The sequence below is a fragment of the Scleropages formosus genome, chromosome 12 (assembly GCF_900964775.1).
Source record: "Scleropages formosus chromosome 12, fSclFor1.1, whole genome shotgun sequence".
In the NCBI taxonomy this organism is placed as follows: domain Eukaryota; kingdom Metazoa; phylum Chordata; class Actinopteri; order Osteoglossiformes; family Osteoglossidae; genus Scleropages; species Scleropages formosus.
Window position 1 is genome coordinate 20,589,348 of NC_041817.1, and position 16,218 is coordinate 20,605,565.

At 42.8% G+C, this 16,218-nt stretch overlaps 1 protein-coding gene across 1 annotated transcript; it reads right to left on the reverse strand.

Annotated features, from left to right (window-relative positions):
* Window positions 1-373: 373 nt before the first annotated feature.
* On the reverse strand, window positions 374-15,362 carry cog3 (component of oligomeric golgi complex 3). The gene is made up of 23 exons (XM_018741505.2): window positions 15,183-15,362; window positions 13,041-13,187; window positions 12,825-12,886; window positions 12,148-12,313; window positions 11,812-11,886; window positions 11,485-11,577; window positions 11,099-11,224; window positions 10,908-10,988; window positions 9,097-9,140; window positions 8,548-8,674; window positions 8,121-8,212; window positions 7,737-7,876; window positions 7,148-7,308; window positions 6,939-7,047; window positions 6,596-6,714; window positions 6,149-6,238; window positions 4,547-4,667; window positions 4,235-4,323; window positions 3,813-3,947; window positions 3,302-3,377; window positions 2,866-2,993; window positions 1,878-1,976; window positions 374-1,653 (listed from the first exon to the last, which is right to left on the reverse strand). Exons 1-23 carry the CDS (start codon window positions 15,351-15,353, stop codon window positions 1,624-1,626), a joined length of 2,481 nt encoding a protein of 826 aa, XP_018597021.1. The 5' UTR covers window positions 15,354-15,362; the 3' UTR covers window positions 374-1,623.
* Between the last annotated feature and the right edge of the window lie 856 nt (window positions 15,363-16,218).

Here is a 16,218-nt window from a genome sequence, read left to right on the forward strand (position 1 = left end):
GGGGGTGAATTTGTACAGTGATCAATCTGTTATTCAGTCGAGATAAATTAGCCGATTCACCTGAAATACACACCTTTGGGCTGTGGGAGGACACCTCCACACGAACTCGACATCGACTGAGTTGCATTCGAACCCATGACTAAACCTGCAGTACAGGAGATTTGAGGCCCAAGAGCATCCACTAACCTGCCATTAGTACTGACATTGCATATTTAGTTACTTAGTCTCTTGAACATTTTGCAATCTTTTTGCACATTTTATTTACATTGCACACAGGAGTATACAGCATAATAAACATCATACACCCTTCTGTCAGTGTGATATACAAAGCATTTGATATCTTTACTTCAAAGAGAAAAAAAAGATACAGGTTCATTGTGTTAGATGAATATCAAAACTAAGATAAACCGCAAAACATAAACAAAAGTAAAATAATGGCAGCTGCACTGAAAAGACCCTCTTTTTCCACTTACCAACACATGAATGAAGTTAATCCACTGCCCTTCTAAGAATGTTAACCATATTACATCGGTGTTATTTTGGCATCAGCCATCTCACGCAATGCTGCTGCAAAATAAACCAGTTCTTCTGCTTCACATGTCACTGCAGCCCTGGCATTTTGATCCAATTATCACACCACCTCGAATTTAACTTGTAGGGGGACAGGGGCAAACAGCCTGTAAATAAATCCTACGATGGGGGGGGGGATGAGGGACCCCACAAAAAAAAAAAAAAAAAAGTTGCATTTGTAAAACAGACAAAAAAAAGGAATCGAAACAGATCAAAATTCAGCTAAAATATTTACAATGTTAAAGCATTTATTAATTGTCCCCACACTGAAGTTAAAAATCAACATCTATTTCCCCCAGTTGCACTAACCCTAATCTAGGTGACTAATAGATAAATTACCCTCACAGTCAAAATAGCTAATTTAGCCACTGATCCTACAACCTAGAAAAGTCAACGAAACTGGTGAAGAAGTCAATAGAAAATAACTCAGGTAAATATTTAAACCCACCCTTTATGTTTCATTTGCTTAAAATAAACATAACAACCCTTTTCAGGAAGGAAATCCACTGACTATTATAGAGACCTCCAATATGGAGCTCAGTTGGAATGACAGTCACCTGACGAAGCTGTGAAGATATTTTCTCTTTACAGTAGTTCTCACAGCCCTCACACAGCATCATCATTCTATTTACTTGGCAAAATGTAGTGTACAAAATTACAACACGTACAATATCATCACAGGTTGGCATCAGCTTTCATAAATATTGTACATGCCAATCATGAAGTGAAAGCAAAAAGGGGCTCAAACAAACAAGAAACCAAGATTTTATACTTTCTTGCTATTATGATCAATTAAGTTTTAACTATTTATACATACACACTTTTTTTTTTTTGCTGAAGTGAATGGACCCTGAACCAATGTTTAGCTGTGCAGCCCAAGCTAAGCTTATCCTAACCGTGAGAGCCGAGGCCCTTTTTTGCCTTGAGACCTCACGAGCGGGAGGCCCAGGGTCCTGCTGTAGGCCCCCTCTGGGCCATGTGAGCTTCTGTCCTCCAGCCACAGTGGGACCTTTGCCCTCAGCACGAACTCTTGCACCTGGAAAAACGACTAGACTACTTGTTCACCGACAGAAGCAGGTTGACCTGGAGAAGAAAAACCACTCAGTGTTACTTCCAGTTTTCTCACATCACGTCTGGGTCGCACTACGAAGTCACAAAAACGACGAATGCAAACATCTTTCTAGTGATGCAGCCATTACTGTAGCAACTCACTAAACACAGAGTAACACATGGAAGCAAGAGATCACCAAAAAAAAAAAAAAAAAAAAAAAAAAAAGGGACTTTCTGCAGTGGCCTTCGGGAGTTACCTGTTCCATGGAAGGGCAGGCTATGATCTGGAGGTCCTCTCCGCTGTATTCTTCCTGTAGCAAAGCGTGCATCTTCTGGAAAGCCTGCTGGATGTTGTTCTGCAAAGAGGATGCTGTCTTTACACTACTGCACCCATTTGCTGATTCACTCAGTGAATCCAAGTGATGGAAAGCAATCTGGTGCTTCTCAGCTGGTGCTACACACAGCACCAGGCACAGAATGGCCTGACTCAGGGTCACTCAGCTGCAAAGTCTGTATTTTAGATCTTACCATGCAAAAAACAACCTTTTGACAAAACCACATCAAACTGTACCTGACATCTCCTTGGCTATGGATTCACAAGTGGGTTTAAATACAGCTCAATTGGCATGAAGTTTACACGCTCTATCCATGTTCGTGCGAGTTTCCTCCTGGTGCTCTGCTTTCCTCCCACAGTCCAAATACATGAGTTTCAGATGAACTGGTGACTCTCATTTGCCCGAGAGTGTGCGTATGAGAGTGTGTCTGTCTGTCAGTCAGTCAGTCAGTCAGTGTGAGTAGCGCTGCTGTCTCACAGCGCCCTGGGTGGTGCAAGAGAACATGGGTTCAATCCCCACTCAGATTGTGTGGAGTTTGCATGTTCTCCCTGTCTGCATGGGTTTCCTCCCACAGTCCAAAGACATGTGGTTCAGGTTCCCCCATAGTGTGTGAGTGACACAGAGTGCATTAGTGACCCATTGTAAGTAGCATAAGTCACCTTGATGAATAAGGTGTGTGGACTGGTAACACTACATAGTACCATTGTAAATCGCTTTGGAGAAAAGTATCTGCTAAGTGAATAAATGTAAATGTAACGTGTGTGGCAACTCTGCAATGAACTGGTGTCCCAGCCACATATGCCTTCTGAGTTGGGATCCCCGTTAAGTGACACATCCCCATGGGTGGAAATGTGTGGTTCAACATGAGCGGAGACCACTGCTGTGTCTGAACCAGTGACTGCACACCCACCCTGACAGGCTTGAAGAGAATGAACTCTGTGTCCTTGTTGGCCAGGTACAAAGACATGCTCTGTAGTGTGCCCGGAAGCTTGGTCTTCATCACCCGATAGGTGGCCATCACAATGTCATTGATCTTAGCTGCAACAAAACCAGCAAAACTGTGCTGTTACTCATAAGATATTCAGCAGTTGAGACAGCTTAAGCTAAGTATTTCATAAAGCTGGATATTTATAATCTTTTTGGTCAGTGCATCAACCCTGATGCGGAACAAGTCCATGTGTTCTTGTGTGGCTTTAAAAAAAAAAAAAACCCCAAAAACACTTTACAGTACAGGGAGAAGATCAGATTAAGCAGAGGGTACTGCTGCAGTATGTTCTGGCGTGTGATCCAACGGCCCCAGAAGCTAAGCAAGGGACTCCAGGAGTGGTCTGGGGCCAACCTCTCACCTGGCTGAGCCCATGGCTGCTGGGAGAGGTTATATGTGGGACCCCCTTGTATGGCCATCGTCTTGAGAGCAGAAACCTGGAAGTGTGCCAAGAGGGGAAAAAAAAAAAAGCTCAATTCTTACACAAAAAAGAAGATTTAAAAAAATCCTACACAGGAAAAACAACTTACGTAGTAGTTATGAATGCTGTTTGTCATCAGCAAGGTGTCTCATTTTCCTTGTAAATAGTGGCAAATCATATATCCCTTGTAAATAATGGCTCTTAGACCCTTTACTGCTCAAAATGAACCACCTGCACCCCTAATACAAATTCATTACCCCAGGTCAAAAACCAATTCTCCAAGACAGCAATTAAGGATTCTTGCTCACTTGTATTTTCAGGTACTACAAAGGTTCTATTAAGCAGAATATTTCAGCTTTGGTTTCAGAGAGACTAATAAAAAAAGTGTAAAGCCCTCCATGACACGACTGTGCAGCTCAGTTTGAAACCCTTCCCAACTTTCTGATCACACCTTGGTGAGGAACTCCTCCAGGTTGCCAACAAAGAGTTGGGTCTGCTGCTGGATGAACTGCTCGCAGCTTGATTTCAGGTGCCGGTCCACTTCTTTCTTGGAGTCGATATAGTGCTCTTTGATCTCGGGGGTTCCCTGTGGTGCAAAACAAGCAAGTGCCTGCTCACAATCAAAAGCTACTGGACAACTGGGCGCAAGCGAATCTGGTGGTGTTTGACCAAACAGCCAAGCCATCATTAAAGACAAAAAAATCAGGAATCTTTATCACCCCCACCCCAGTAACACAATTAAGAGGTTGTACTAAATGTTTTCATGCACGGGGGTAAGGGGGGAGAAAAAAAAAAAAAAAAAAAAAAAAAAAAGACTAACTTTACTTGAAAGAGAGAGCGAGAGAGGGGAAGAAAAAAAAAAAAAAAAATTACCTCTAATAGAAATTCAAGGATTGCATTGTGACTGTTGAGTCTGAAGAACTTGGGAACTGTCTTGGGATTCAGGATTTTGAAAGCAGCATCTAAGATTCAGGGAAGAGAGAGTTAATTGACTGTTTCACAGGGAGTAAGAGCACCATCTAGTGATGATGGGACAATCGGCAGGCTTGCCCACGTGCACAAAGAAAAGCGGACAAAGGCTCCTTAAGGTGTGTTCATAAAAGCCTATGGATGCAACAGAGACTATGGTAACAGCAGCTTTAGTGTGGTGAGGCCCTCAGGCGGAGTAGCAGTGTTGCCTCTTACCTCGCGTCTTTTTCAGGTCCAGGGAGATTTCTTTGATGGCGAAATCGGTGTGAAAAGGAGCGATCTGCTCTCGCATGATAAGCAGGTGTTTGATGAGGAACAGCTGGCCGTCTATCTGTGTCTGGAGGTGAATGAGAGAGAGAACATGCGGTCATAAACCATGTCCGTTTTCTCAAACCGATGCAGCGGTTTCAATCGAGTCAGCTGGGCAAGCCGCTTAACTCAGGGTGCTCCCCCAAGCCAAATCCTCTGCTTGATCTCCAGTATTCTAGGATCTCCTAGGTATGGCAAACAAGCGAGGCAAAAACATACCCGGGAGACTGAACAGCATCACAAAAAAGAAAAAAAAAAAAAAAACACACAAACGGATAAAAAGGTCATCAAAAAAACTGCCCAAAGAAAGATTTACTTCAGCTGTGGCACCCTCTTACCAACACTTCACCCCACCCAGTAACCGTCACTGTTACACAGTGTCTACATGCCTACATTGTTTTCAGTGCACAGCCTGGCTGTTTAGCCTATTTACCTCAAACCTGAAAGTGATGTGCCAAGTGAGAAAACCCTCACAGCAAGTGGATGCTGTAAACCTGAAGGACCCAGGTTCATTTCCCACCTCCCTCTATAGTACCATTGATGAAGGTACTTACCCTCAATTGATACAGTAAAAATCACTCAGCTCTATAAATGGGTGAATAACTGTAAATAGTTTAATGAACAAACTTTGACGCTGTAAGGGGCTTTGGAGGAAAGCACCACCTAAATGATGAAACAATATTACTTAGACACAAATCTACATCAAGGCATAGGGTTGGACAACAATGTTGAGCTTCTGCAACCCTCAAAACACCCAAAGAAGAACAAATGTGTTTGCTGTAGGACAGCAGGATCAAGCAGCACTGGGATTATCTACAGCACTGGACGGGCGCCTCAACACCTGCTTGGAATTAAACACAAAGTCGCCTCTATTCAACGGACACACAATTGGCAGGACATCTTCCCCTGACAGCTTACACGGAGATGAACCCAAACGGTTTGAGCGTCTCTAGGGATGCCTGCCATTCGCTTTGAATCCTCCTCTCTGCGATTCCAGCAGCACAATAATCCTGACATCCTAATGTGACAGACAGATTATACAAGTCCTCCAGCGGGTGAACTTGTTACTGCAACAAGTAGAGAGGGGGGGGGAGAGGGGAAAAAAAAAATAAAATAAAATAAAATGAATAAATAAATAAATAAACGAAAAGTAACTTGCCCTAAATTCAACAACAAAAAGGCAAATAGTATCAGCCAAATCCCAAAGCATGCATTTAAAAAGAACACAGTACGTTCCACAACAACTGCACCAAGGCGTCCCCAGCTGCCATCTTTAAAGAATGGATTCATACAGGGGAAAACTGGGACACTGTGCAGTAAAAAAAAAAAAAAAAAAAAAAAAAAAATGTTTTGAATGAACATATAAGAGCCTTTATTTATTCATTTTCCCATCACATAACAACTGTCATTCGAATGATGAGTGATCTAGATTTGGGGTTCCAGTGGGACCCCATTACTGGCGCCCTCTGTGAGCGGCATATTGTTGCGTTTCCGGCGAGACGGACAAACCTTGCTCTTGACAATGATGTCCGTGGCTTTGAGCAGTGACTGGATGCAGGCGGATAAGGCCTCTTGTGACAAGCCCTGGAAGACTGCTCTCTAGAGACAGAATCACGGAAAAATCAAACTCAGACACAGAGGCACCGAGGAACTTAATGGCATCCAAGCTGAATGTGCACAATTACAGTAAAGAGAAACTTCATCCTTTCCTGCCTCATTACTGATATCAATGTTTAATAACTAGGAAAAACACTGTCATATATGCAAAATGTTACTGGTCATATTTGTAATAAATGCATATGATGTATACAAAGCACATAATAAATTTACACATTTATGTAATCGTGCAATTAATACTTTACATATTTACGCTACCTGACATGGCGGACAAAGCAATGACTAAGGTGTGTGGGTGCGTGTTTGTATTGCGAGAGGAAGGGGTGATCTCCTACTCACGTCAATACACCTGTACAGCTTGGACAGGCAAACCAAGGTACGCCGCACTGTCGGATACCACATGCCGTGCAGGTCCGCGGGCGAGATGGTGGCCTGCAACCGGGTGCCTCCCACTCCTCCAGGATGAAGGGAAAAGAGAAAAGAGTTGCACACACTGCAGGATCACAAAAGAGGATTAAAGAAAGTAGTTGGCCGAAGATGTATGTCATGGAGTTGGACAATGTAGTGTTTAACGTTCTAATCCAGGGAGTTTGTGTACACTGGTGCTGTGTCAATTTGGGTAAAAGGGCTCGCTAACTGTGTGTGAGACCGAGACCGTTCACTACGCTCACATATCACGTACCAAGGCTGCTGGCTTTCCTGACTTCCGTGTCCTCCAGCTGAACATCTGAAAAAGAGGTGTCCGGAGACGCCAGCCTCATCTGCTCCTCCTTCAAGCTCTGGGCAATTTTCTAAACCAGCAAGGGCCAAAGATGAGAGAGATGAGAACCATGAGCGACTGAACCAAATGGACAGAGAGCTCCTGCAGAGCAGCTGGAGCCATCTGAGCACCTCCATCATCTCCAGCTTCTCAGGGTAGGCAAGGTCGCCCGGGGCGGGGTTGTAGCCGGTGATGTCTGTTTGGATGTAGATGTGTGTCCTGTAGACCAGGCGCTCCTGGACATCCTCTAGCATCTGCTTCACCACGGCCTCAAAAGCACCCAGCTGCACAACTGCACGGAAAAAAGCAGACTTCTGCTCAATACACCATCACCTGCACTGACTGCAGCTGCTTGGTCAGTTTGCAACATCACCATCTTAAAAAGCTGCACATTTTACAAGCAGTTAATCAGGTCAAGAACTCTTCCCAAAGGTACAACAGTAGGGTCTCTCCTGGGACTTGAACCAACAGCTGTTTTGTAAAGTTTATGGTGTTCAGCACACCCCAAGTAAAGGAACATTTCAATGGCTGAAGTCAGAAACAAGAGGGGAGCTCATTTAGAATAAACTTAGTATCTAAATTATAAATAATTGTAATAATAATAATTTCCTGCATGAAATGGTGCAAGGTGATTTGAATAAAGGGGCCTTTTAAGCAAATGAGGCTGATGTCAAAGATCAATATCGGGGTTCATGAAGGACAGGTGGAGTTGGTCATTACCGTTGTTCTGGACGTGATCCTCCAGCATTTCGTTTTTGAGGATGCCACAAAGCTCGGAGAGCGTCTCCAAATGGATGACGTGGATGATGAGTGGACGGAGCACATCGTACAGAGACAGGCACAGCTTTTCCAAGAGCTCGCTGCGAGACGCAAGGACACCGCGTCAGGACTGCAGTCTTAGAGGATCCGCCCATGCACCACCTGCACCTCTGTTGTGCAGGCAGTGGGCTCCCTCTAGTGGTGAATTCAACTGTGCTAAGCTATGCCGGCTTCCCATCTTGTGTCAGGTTTCATTAAAGATTAATTAAAGTTTAAATGAAGATTAAACATGTATGTCATGTCAAACTCAGGATGGCTCCGGCGCGTACACCCCGGTTCACTCACTCCAGCTTGGGCGTCGGTTTGCAGAAGAATTCGTTGTAAAGCTGGTGCTCGTCTTGACACACATGGACCATGAAGGCGCAGCCGCTGCGGACCTGCAAGCGCACAGAGCACCAGCCTCAATCTACACCTCACCACCTCTCCAGAAGCTGCTTCCTGTTTACTGCAGTTGGTTATTATTTGCATATTCTCCCTCTTCTCTTCCTCTACACACCCCACTTTCTCAGGTCAATAACACACAGAAGAATAAAGATTCAGCCTTAGTGAGTCAGAGCAAACACCTTAGTCCATAGATATTGTTAATGTCATTTCTTACACAGAAGTGATTCAAAACCTAATAGGAGAACATCAAGGACATGTCACCAATCCACATCAATATCACAAAGCCTCAGTCTTTTTCATTCGGAGCAGGAGGGTGTGATCCACTCACCAGAGCACAGTGGTCCTTGTTGTTCTGGCTGGTCAGGTCTGTGATGGTGGAGGTGATACTGGGACCAAGAAGAAGCTCTCTCTGGTCAAGGTAGCATTTGTGGATCTCGCCCAGTAGCTGCTGATACCTACGGGAGGCAGTACCTAAATGTAAACCAAAGATCTATCTGGCTGAGGAGATGAGCTACAGCAGCCACTTTGAGTAAAGTCTAAAAATATAAACAATGTGAGATCATGTATTAAATTACTATTTTCACTTATTTATTTAGCTGATGCTTTTCTCCAGAGGAACCTACAATTTCATGGCTGTATACTAACTTGTTACTAAAGGGTATTATAGCAGGAGCAGGATTTGAACTGATTCTCAGACTGGAAGGCGACAGCTCTAACCCTTAACCAACCCCTGCCCATGGATTTTAAGAATATGACGACAACACAACAGGGTATTAATAAAAAAAAAGTACCCCATTCACAAATGTTGTAAAGCTATGTATAGACCTCACATTCTTAAAAAAAAAATATATTACAAAATATTCGAAATGGTACTTACTCAGGAATTTTCTCTGATCTCTGCTCAATCTGCTCTATCAGTGTCTGCAACAAACAATTCTGAATTACACATCTTGGATGCAAATCTCAAGTCTATATTTATCCATACTGTATGAATTTCAATTAATTTTAAATATCCAGTGATTCTAGCATTATGGAATGTCAGTAACCCAAATATTTACCATATACAGTTGCTCCCTGACTTACCAGCTTTCAAGTAACAAATATTTCAGAGGCACAAATTTTTAATAATATTTAGTTTGTATATTTGGAAAAAGAAACAAAAACTCAAAATTCACATCTTCACCTGATGCACTAAAACATATCAGTCATGAACCGTAAGCACTGCTTTACTTTTTTTTCAAATGAGTGGCAGTGTAAAAGAAGCAGCCAGAAGGTAAAGAAATATACATAATCCCTTGCCTTCTACATCTACTAGGTTTGATAACATCAGTGAAGTTCTTACAATTATGCTTTTATTTTTAATTATGCCTGCATTAGCTGTCAGTGAATGTTGTGTAATGTGTAGGGTGGAGAGAAAAGAAAAAAAAAAAAAAGGGTCGAGCAGGTGAGCACCACTGCCCCAGCCTAGCTCAGGGCACAGCTCATTATATAGCTTTCTCATTTATATCATGTTGTATATATTGCTGCTGGGGGTCTCAAAATGCTCAAGCACGTGCACAAGTCATCCCTGCTCACTGGAGGAGAGGCCGTCTTCCAGCTCACTGTCCGTGATGTGCTGGGTACGAGAGACGGACAGTCTGCTGTGCCGCTCCGTTCCCTGATGTTGCTCCCTCTGGGCCATTTCTCTGCTTGGTTAACGAGGGAATCCCTCTCTAAAGCGGCACTCCAAGACAAGGTTGGTGACATTTACTGAAATTCACTTAGGAGACACTTTTCTCCAAAGCAACTTACAATGAACTCTATGTAGTGTTATGAGCCCACACACCTTATTCACCAAGGTGACTTACTCTGCTAGATACACTACTTACAAATGGGTCAGTCATCCATACATCAGTGGAAGACATTCCCTCTCTGTCACTCACACACTGTGGGGGAACCTGAACAGCATGTCTTTGGACTGTGGGAGGAAACTGGAGCACTTCGAGGAAACCCACGCAGACACAGGGAGAACACGCCTACTCCACACAGACTCAGCGGGGATCGAACCCACGTTCTATCGCACCACCCAGGCGCTATGAGACAGCAGCGCTACTCGCTGTGCCACCGTGCTGCCCATTTATATTATATACAATAACATATTATACATTATTGTATATAATATAAACAAAGAATTCCTAGGAAAGAATCGTCAATATTTGGATAAAGTTTTATACAGCTACTTGTGATGTACATCGATTCATATGGTGGTAAGAAACTAACAACTTAAGAATCACGCGTTTGCATCTAAGTCTCTACTAATGTGATACACGCATTGTATCTTCTATATGTTCTATGTTGCTTTGGAGAAAAGCATCTGCTAAATAAATAAATGTAAATGTAATAATAAAAAAGTGCATTTCACCTACAGAGGCACAGACAGAGAAAGGCAGTTCTACAGTCACTTACTGTCTTCCTGGTACTTATTACAACAGTAACTGCACGCAGAACTAAACCTCCCACCCGCTCTGTGTCACATACGACTTATGAACTAATAAAACAACTCCCAGTCTCAATTAAGTCAGGGGAGAAACTGTACTGGATATACCCAGTAATACCTTAATGTGTCTACAGCTCAAGTTTAAATCAATAACGTCATATCAAAACCGTAAAATAGCCTAGATGACGGCAGGTTGACATTGAATAACATACTTTGACTTTTGGTGCAGCAGCTCTGAATTTCACATAGTACAAAGTGAAGGCATTGTCCACATTCGGCATTCCCAATGGATCCTAGAAGAAGAACAGAGAAACAGCTCTACAGAGCAACAATCGACCCTATTATACCAGTAAAACCACAGCGAATCCACGACAGCACACAGAGCCAGCGTGCGCTTGCATACCCTTTTAATGAGCTGGCCCGTGAGATTCTGCAGTGTGTTCACAGTGTGGGTCTTCATGAGGTACATCGCTTTGGACAGACACTGTTTAAACTTTGTCATGTAAACAGGGTAGTCCCTGTAGTTTGGCTGAATGAGAAGGGAAACATTTTGGATTCAGAATGAGAATTCAGCTTGATAAAGTGTTACATACATATTAATCATTTTATTTGCACACAATTTAAATTTAAATCAGCAGAAGGATGTATCCCTGCAGCTATATCCATTTTGAAAATAACTCTGCAGCACTATGCCTTCTGCATCTTTATGAAAACCATTTCACTGCTACATATTAACTTAAGAGAGGCATAGGAAACCAGGTCAAAGAACTGTGTTGCTGCTGCACTTACATGTGAAGAAACGTATTCTATACAGTCATCCAGCTTGGACAGCATTGGAATAAAACCCTCACTGTTCACAGACAGTGTGGAGGAGTTCAGTCTCTGCAAAAGAAGGAAAACTCTCAGACCAGATGGTCTATGAAGATTCTTCTGTATGAATTAAAATTAACCCTAAATATCCACTGATTCCAGCTTTGAGAAACTGCAAACCCAACTATTCGCCACAGAGTTGCAGATATCCCATTACAACCAAAAAAAATCACTGAAGGTGCTTCTGGAGTACTCCTATTTTTAGGAGAAATATACATGCAAAGTAAATGTCCAACTGTTCCATACCGTATTGATGTTCTCCAACTCATTGAAATATGACAGCTTTTGCTGTATGCTCTCAGCTAGGCCCACCAGTTCTGACTGTTCGAGGAAATAAAAAAGCAAGATTGACATGCCAGTATATTATAGACGAGAAACTATTTTAAAAAGGACATGAAAAATTTTAAAAAACTACCAAGAGTTCATAAACAGAAAGAGAGGTCATGCTCATTTCATTTTTCATTGTTATATGCCATTAAAAAAAAAGTACTACACTTAAAGACACTCATAAAGTTGTTAGCGTTGAGTGTTTTTATCCCTGTATCCGACCTCCAAAATCCTAAAAAAGTCCACTTGCTATACCTGCTCTTTGAGGAGCTGTTCGCAGGCCTCGTGAAGGGTACCAGTCTTAGTGGAGACAAACAAGTACTGCTTCTGCAGTGAGTCCAGGTGTTGCAGTGCTGCATCCACGTCCGCCAAAATGGCATCACACTGCTCCTCATACCTGCCGAGGTCATCCCTGGTTCTCCTGCGGAGAGAACAGGAGTAGTGAATGCTGTGACACGAAACCATGTTATGCCCAAAAACCACATGTGTTTCACTGACAGCATCCTGGTTTTATCACCACTGTGACTGCAGAAAGCAGCCTGAAAAGGGACTTGTTCTAAGTGAAAAGGTAGTTTTGTTCACATACTTACTGTAACTAATTATGATATTAATTTAATTTTGCTCATTCCTATGAAAACTAGGTCTGCTAACCTGACATGATTTATCAGGTATTATCTTTGTCATAAAGCGCTTCAGCACAGCACATGCAATAGAGTGAAACAAGTATCTTCCCTCCTCAAAAGTTTACATTTTGTGACAATTTTCCTTCATTGTTTCTAACCTGTTGAGTCCTTATATGTTATGTATAAAAGCTGAACAATAATTTAGGGCAAAGACAACAATCTGTAAAGATATATACAGGTGACAAATAAGAACGCGTGGAATGAAATCAGTCCTTAGCTATGGTTAACGCCCTCCGCCCCCACCTGTACCTGTATTTTGCCCCTTCATCTTGATCCATTTGTGACTGTAGCTTTGAAAACCAGGAGAAGAACTGGGGAAAACATTGAAAAAGGGAAAACAGTAAAATTGTATATCTTATTTCTTAAAGAGCATATATATAATAACTGTTAACTGAAATGAAGAACATGAAAAAAGTAAATATGAACTGATGGTCCAAACACAAGAGTCAAATTAACATGTTGCACCTGTTGTGCTGTCTCTATTCTGTCATTCTCTAAACCCAGCGACTGAAAGCCTTTCAGCAGGATGTCTTCAGTGGAGGCCGGCACCGTGGTCGTGAATGGGGAGCGCAGGGTGCGAGACGTCAGGCTGCACAAGTCTTCGATTGGCAGCTGGACGGGACATGCAAACGACCCATAAGTCTGGTATTTCACACAAAAGTCACGAACTCCATTGTTCAGATAACAGCCAGTAGGAAGCGTATTGGTTAGAGCTGCTGCCTTGCACCTGAAGGACCTGGGTTTGAATCCCACTCCTTTTGTGGCACCCTTATCAAGGTTCTTACTCTTCTTAAACTGTAAAAAGAGACCCAACTGGGGAATTCATAGTAAGTAGTTTAGACATAACATTTCATATTATCTGGAGAAAACATGTGTTAGACAGACACTTTATTGATCCTGGGGGGAAGTGTGCGTGGGTTTCCTCTGGGTGCTCTGGTTTCCTCCCACATTCCAAAGATATGCTGTTCAGGTTCTCCCATAGTGTGTGAGTGACAGAGAGGGAGTGTGTTCCACTGATGTATGGATGAGTGAACCATTGTAAGTAGTGCATCTAGCACTGTAAGTCACTACGGTGAATAAGGTGTGTGGGCTGGTAACACTACATAGTATCCATTTTAAGTTGCGTTGGAGAAAAGCGTCTGCTAAGTGAATAAATGTAAATGTTTACAATTAGTAATAATAAAAATAATAATAATATTATTATTATTATTATTATTATTATTAATACAGGATGCACCAAAGTTAGGTTTCAACATATTACAACAGAGATTTAAGATCAGGTGGAAAAACAGTCTGCAGTTGAAACATACAAGAGCAAACCCACACACACTGAAAACGCTTGTCCCAAGCAGGGTCACGGCGAGCAGGAGCCGAACCCGTCAACACAGGGCGTGAGGCTGGAGGGGGTGGGGACACACCCAGGACGGGACGTCAGTCCGACGCAAGGCACCCCAAGCAGGACTCGAACCCCAGACCCACCAGAGAGCAGGCGGGCAGGGGGCAAGCCCGCCGCGCCGCTGCGCTCCCCTCCAAAAGCAAACCTTAAGGCGGTTTACCTTGGAGGTACCTTACCACCAAACCCTGGAGGTTTAAGTGAACTAAAGAATGGAGAAAGTCAGGAGAGCAGCACCAGGAAACAATAACTAATACCTGTGACACAGTGAGAGAAAGAAAGACAGACAGACGGATGAAGAACACTTTTAATCCTGAATGGATCTGCATAGATCACAGCAGGTGATGAGCATTGCCTGGTTAAAGATGGAAAGCTCCGTTGCAAGCTCCTTAAAATATATAATATAATATAAGTTTCATGCAGCTACTCGTGCGATGAACATTGGTTCATATGGTGGAAAGTAACAAACTTTACTTAAGAATCGCATCTGCATCCAAGTGTCTCTTTCTGCTAATGTAATGTACAAGTTGTATTTTATATGAGATCATGTATGTCGCTTTGGAGAAAAGAATCTGCGAAATGAATCCATGCAAACGGAGTGAAGACTGACTTGTTCTACATAGTCAATCAGGTATCTTTGGTAGGTTCTCTCCCCCCCTTGACTCCCTTTTCCAGAGAATTTAAAAATCCAGCACCCAGGAATGTGACACTTTCGAGAAGACGGGTTTACAGTTGGTTTATCTTGTGTTTGGTGTCATTTACAGCCATTTACTATGTGTTGTCTGTCAGCTAACTGTGTGAGTTACTAAACAGTGTTTGGTTTCCTGACTTCCACGATCATTTACCATGTTTTTCTACCAGTTTTACTCTCTTGGTTTTCTGTGACGTCACTATCTCCATCAGTTTGTTGTTTTTTAGGGAAAGTTTGTTTGTCAACATCCCTTTTTACTGTGTGTGTATGTGTGTTTTTTTTTTTTTTAAATTAATTTCCTCATGCTGTGTTCCCATTGCAGAGCTATTTTGAGGTGTTAACTTATCAGATGCGCCAGATTAACTTTTTCAGCGTCACATTTTGCTATAAATTAAAAGACTTAGCTGCGAATTGCAATGACACGGCTCTCGCTGTCATTTATTTAACACAATTCGCGCTAGTCGTCACTCACTGTGTTATCATGTCATCATCATGTTACCCCGCAAGCAAGTTTGTTGCTCACCTCTGCCGGGATCGGGAGCGTCTCGGCAGCCGAACGGATCTCCAGAATCGAGTCTGTCTGCTTTTCGGTGAGCGGCGCCACGGCGTCCGTGCGGCGGTCCCAGGCAGACAGCTTCTCACGGGTTTCCTTGTCAGTCAAGTCCAGGAGGGACTGATCCACCGCTGCCGCCATGTTTAACGTCAATATCGGTTTTCTTCCGGGGGGCGGAGTTTTGAGTGCGGGTGAAGGAGTTTACATCCGGTCTGCCACGCAGTGTTTCCGGTCTAACGCGGATCTATTTTGCATACGGGGGCGGGGCCACGGGCTCTCAGCTCGTTTCTGTTTGTAACCTGCAGGAGTTTCCGGTTTAGACAGTGTGTGTCTACGAATAAGAAACTGGTGCTGCAGTGAACTTGTAAGCACAGTTATAGACATACACAGGCCCACAAGAAAGAGGGATTAACCACAAAACTCGTTCCATGTTTCAGCCTACACTATTTAAATATATTTATGGTTTCACTTCCTAATAATGTGATCATATTTTCCTCCAGCCAGCAAAATAAAGGAGTTATGCAAAGTGTAAAATAAAGACTAACAGTGGCATATATTTTTCACTGTAGCTGTGCATTAAAAATGGTTGTACATAAGCAGTGCAAGGACTTGGTTTTACGTGATGTATGTCTGACATAAACGGTGTATTTTCCTGCCTATTTTGACGTTTGGGTTTCCACTGAAATTCTTAATTTGGGAGCTGAACTGTAATATTTAACAGCCAATATTTAACCTTTTTGGGTAACACCTTTGATGAGGGCAAATGACAGTGTTTTACAAACTTTTATACAGCAAGGTATACTACCTTGGTCAAGGCTGCTACAGCAGCAGGGGGATTTGAACCTGGGACCTTCAGGATGCTACGTGTAAATACTAAATGGTCCAAATGAAGACCACAGGCAAAGCAAAGCAGCACCGCTTCTACAACAGTCTGCATCCGACGGAAGTGAGAACATCATATTTTCTCTAGTGCGTGTGTATCTTCCATTGATTTAAATTATTTTAA

What these genes read in the sequence shown, in the direction of transcription:
- cog3 (XM_018741505.2), bottom strand. Translation starts at nt 15,353, where the DNA reads ATGGCGGCAGCGGTGGATCAGTCCCTCCTGGACTTGACTGACAAGGAA. An exon ending in CGGGCCAGCTCATTAAAAGG is followed by an intron (nt 10,989 to 11,098) that starts GTATGCAAGCGC and finishes TTCTTCTTCTAG; the next exon opens with GATCCATTGGGAATGCCGAA. An exon ending in GCAGCCATGGGCTCAGCCAG is followed by an intron (nt 2,994 to 3,301) that starts GTGAGAGGTTGG and finishes GTTTTGTTGCAG; the next exon opens with CTAAGATCAATGACATTGTG.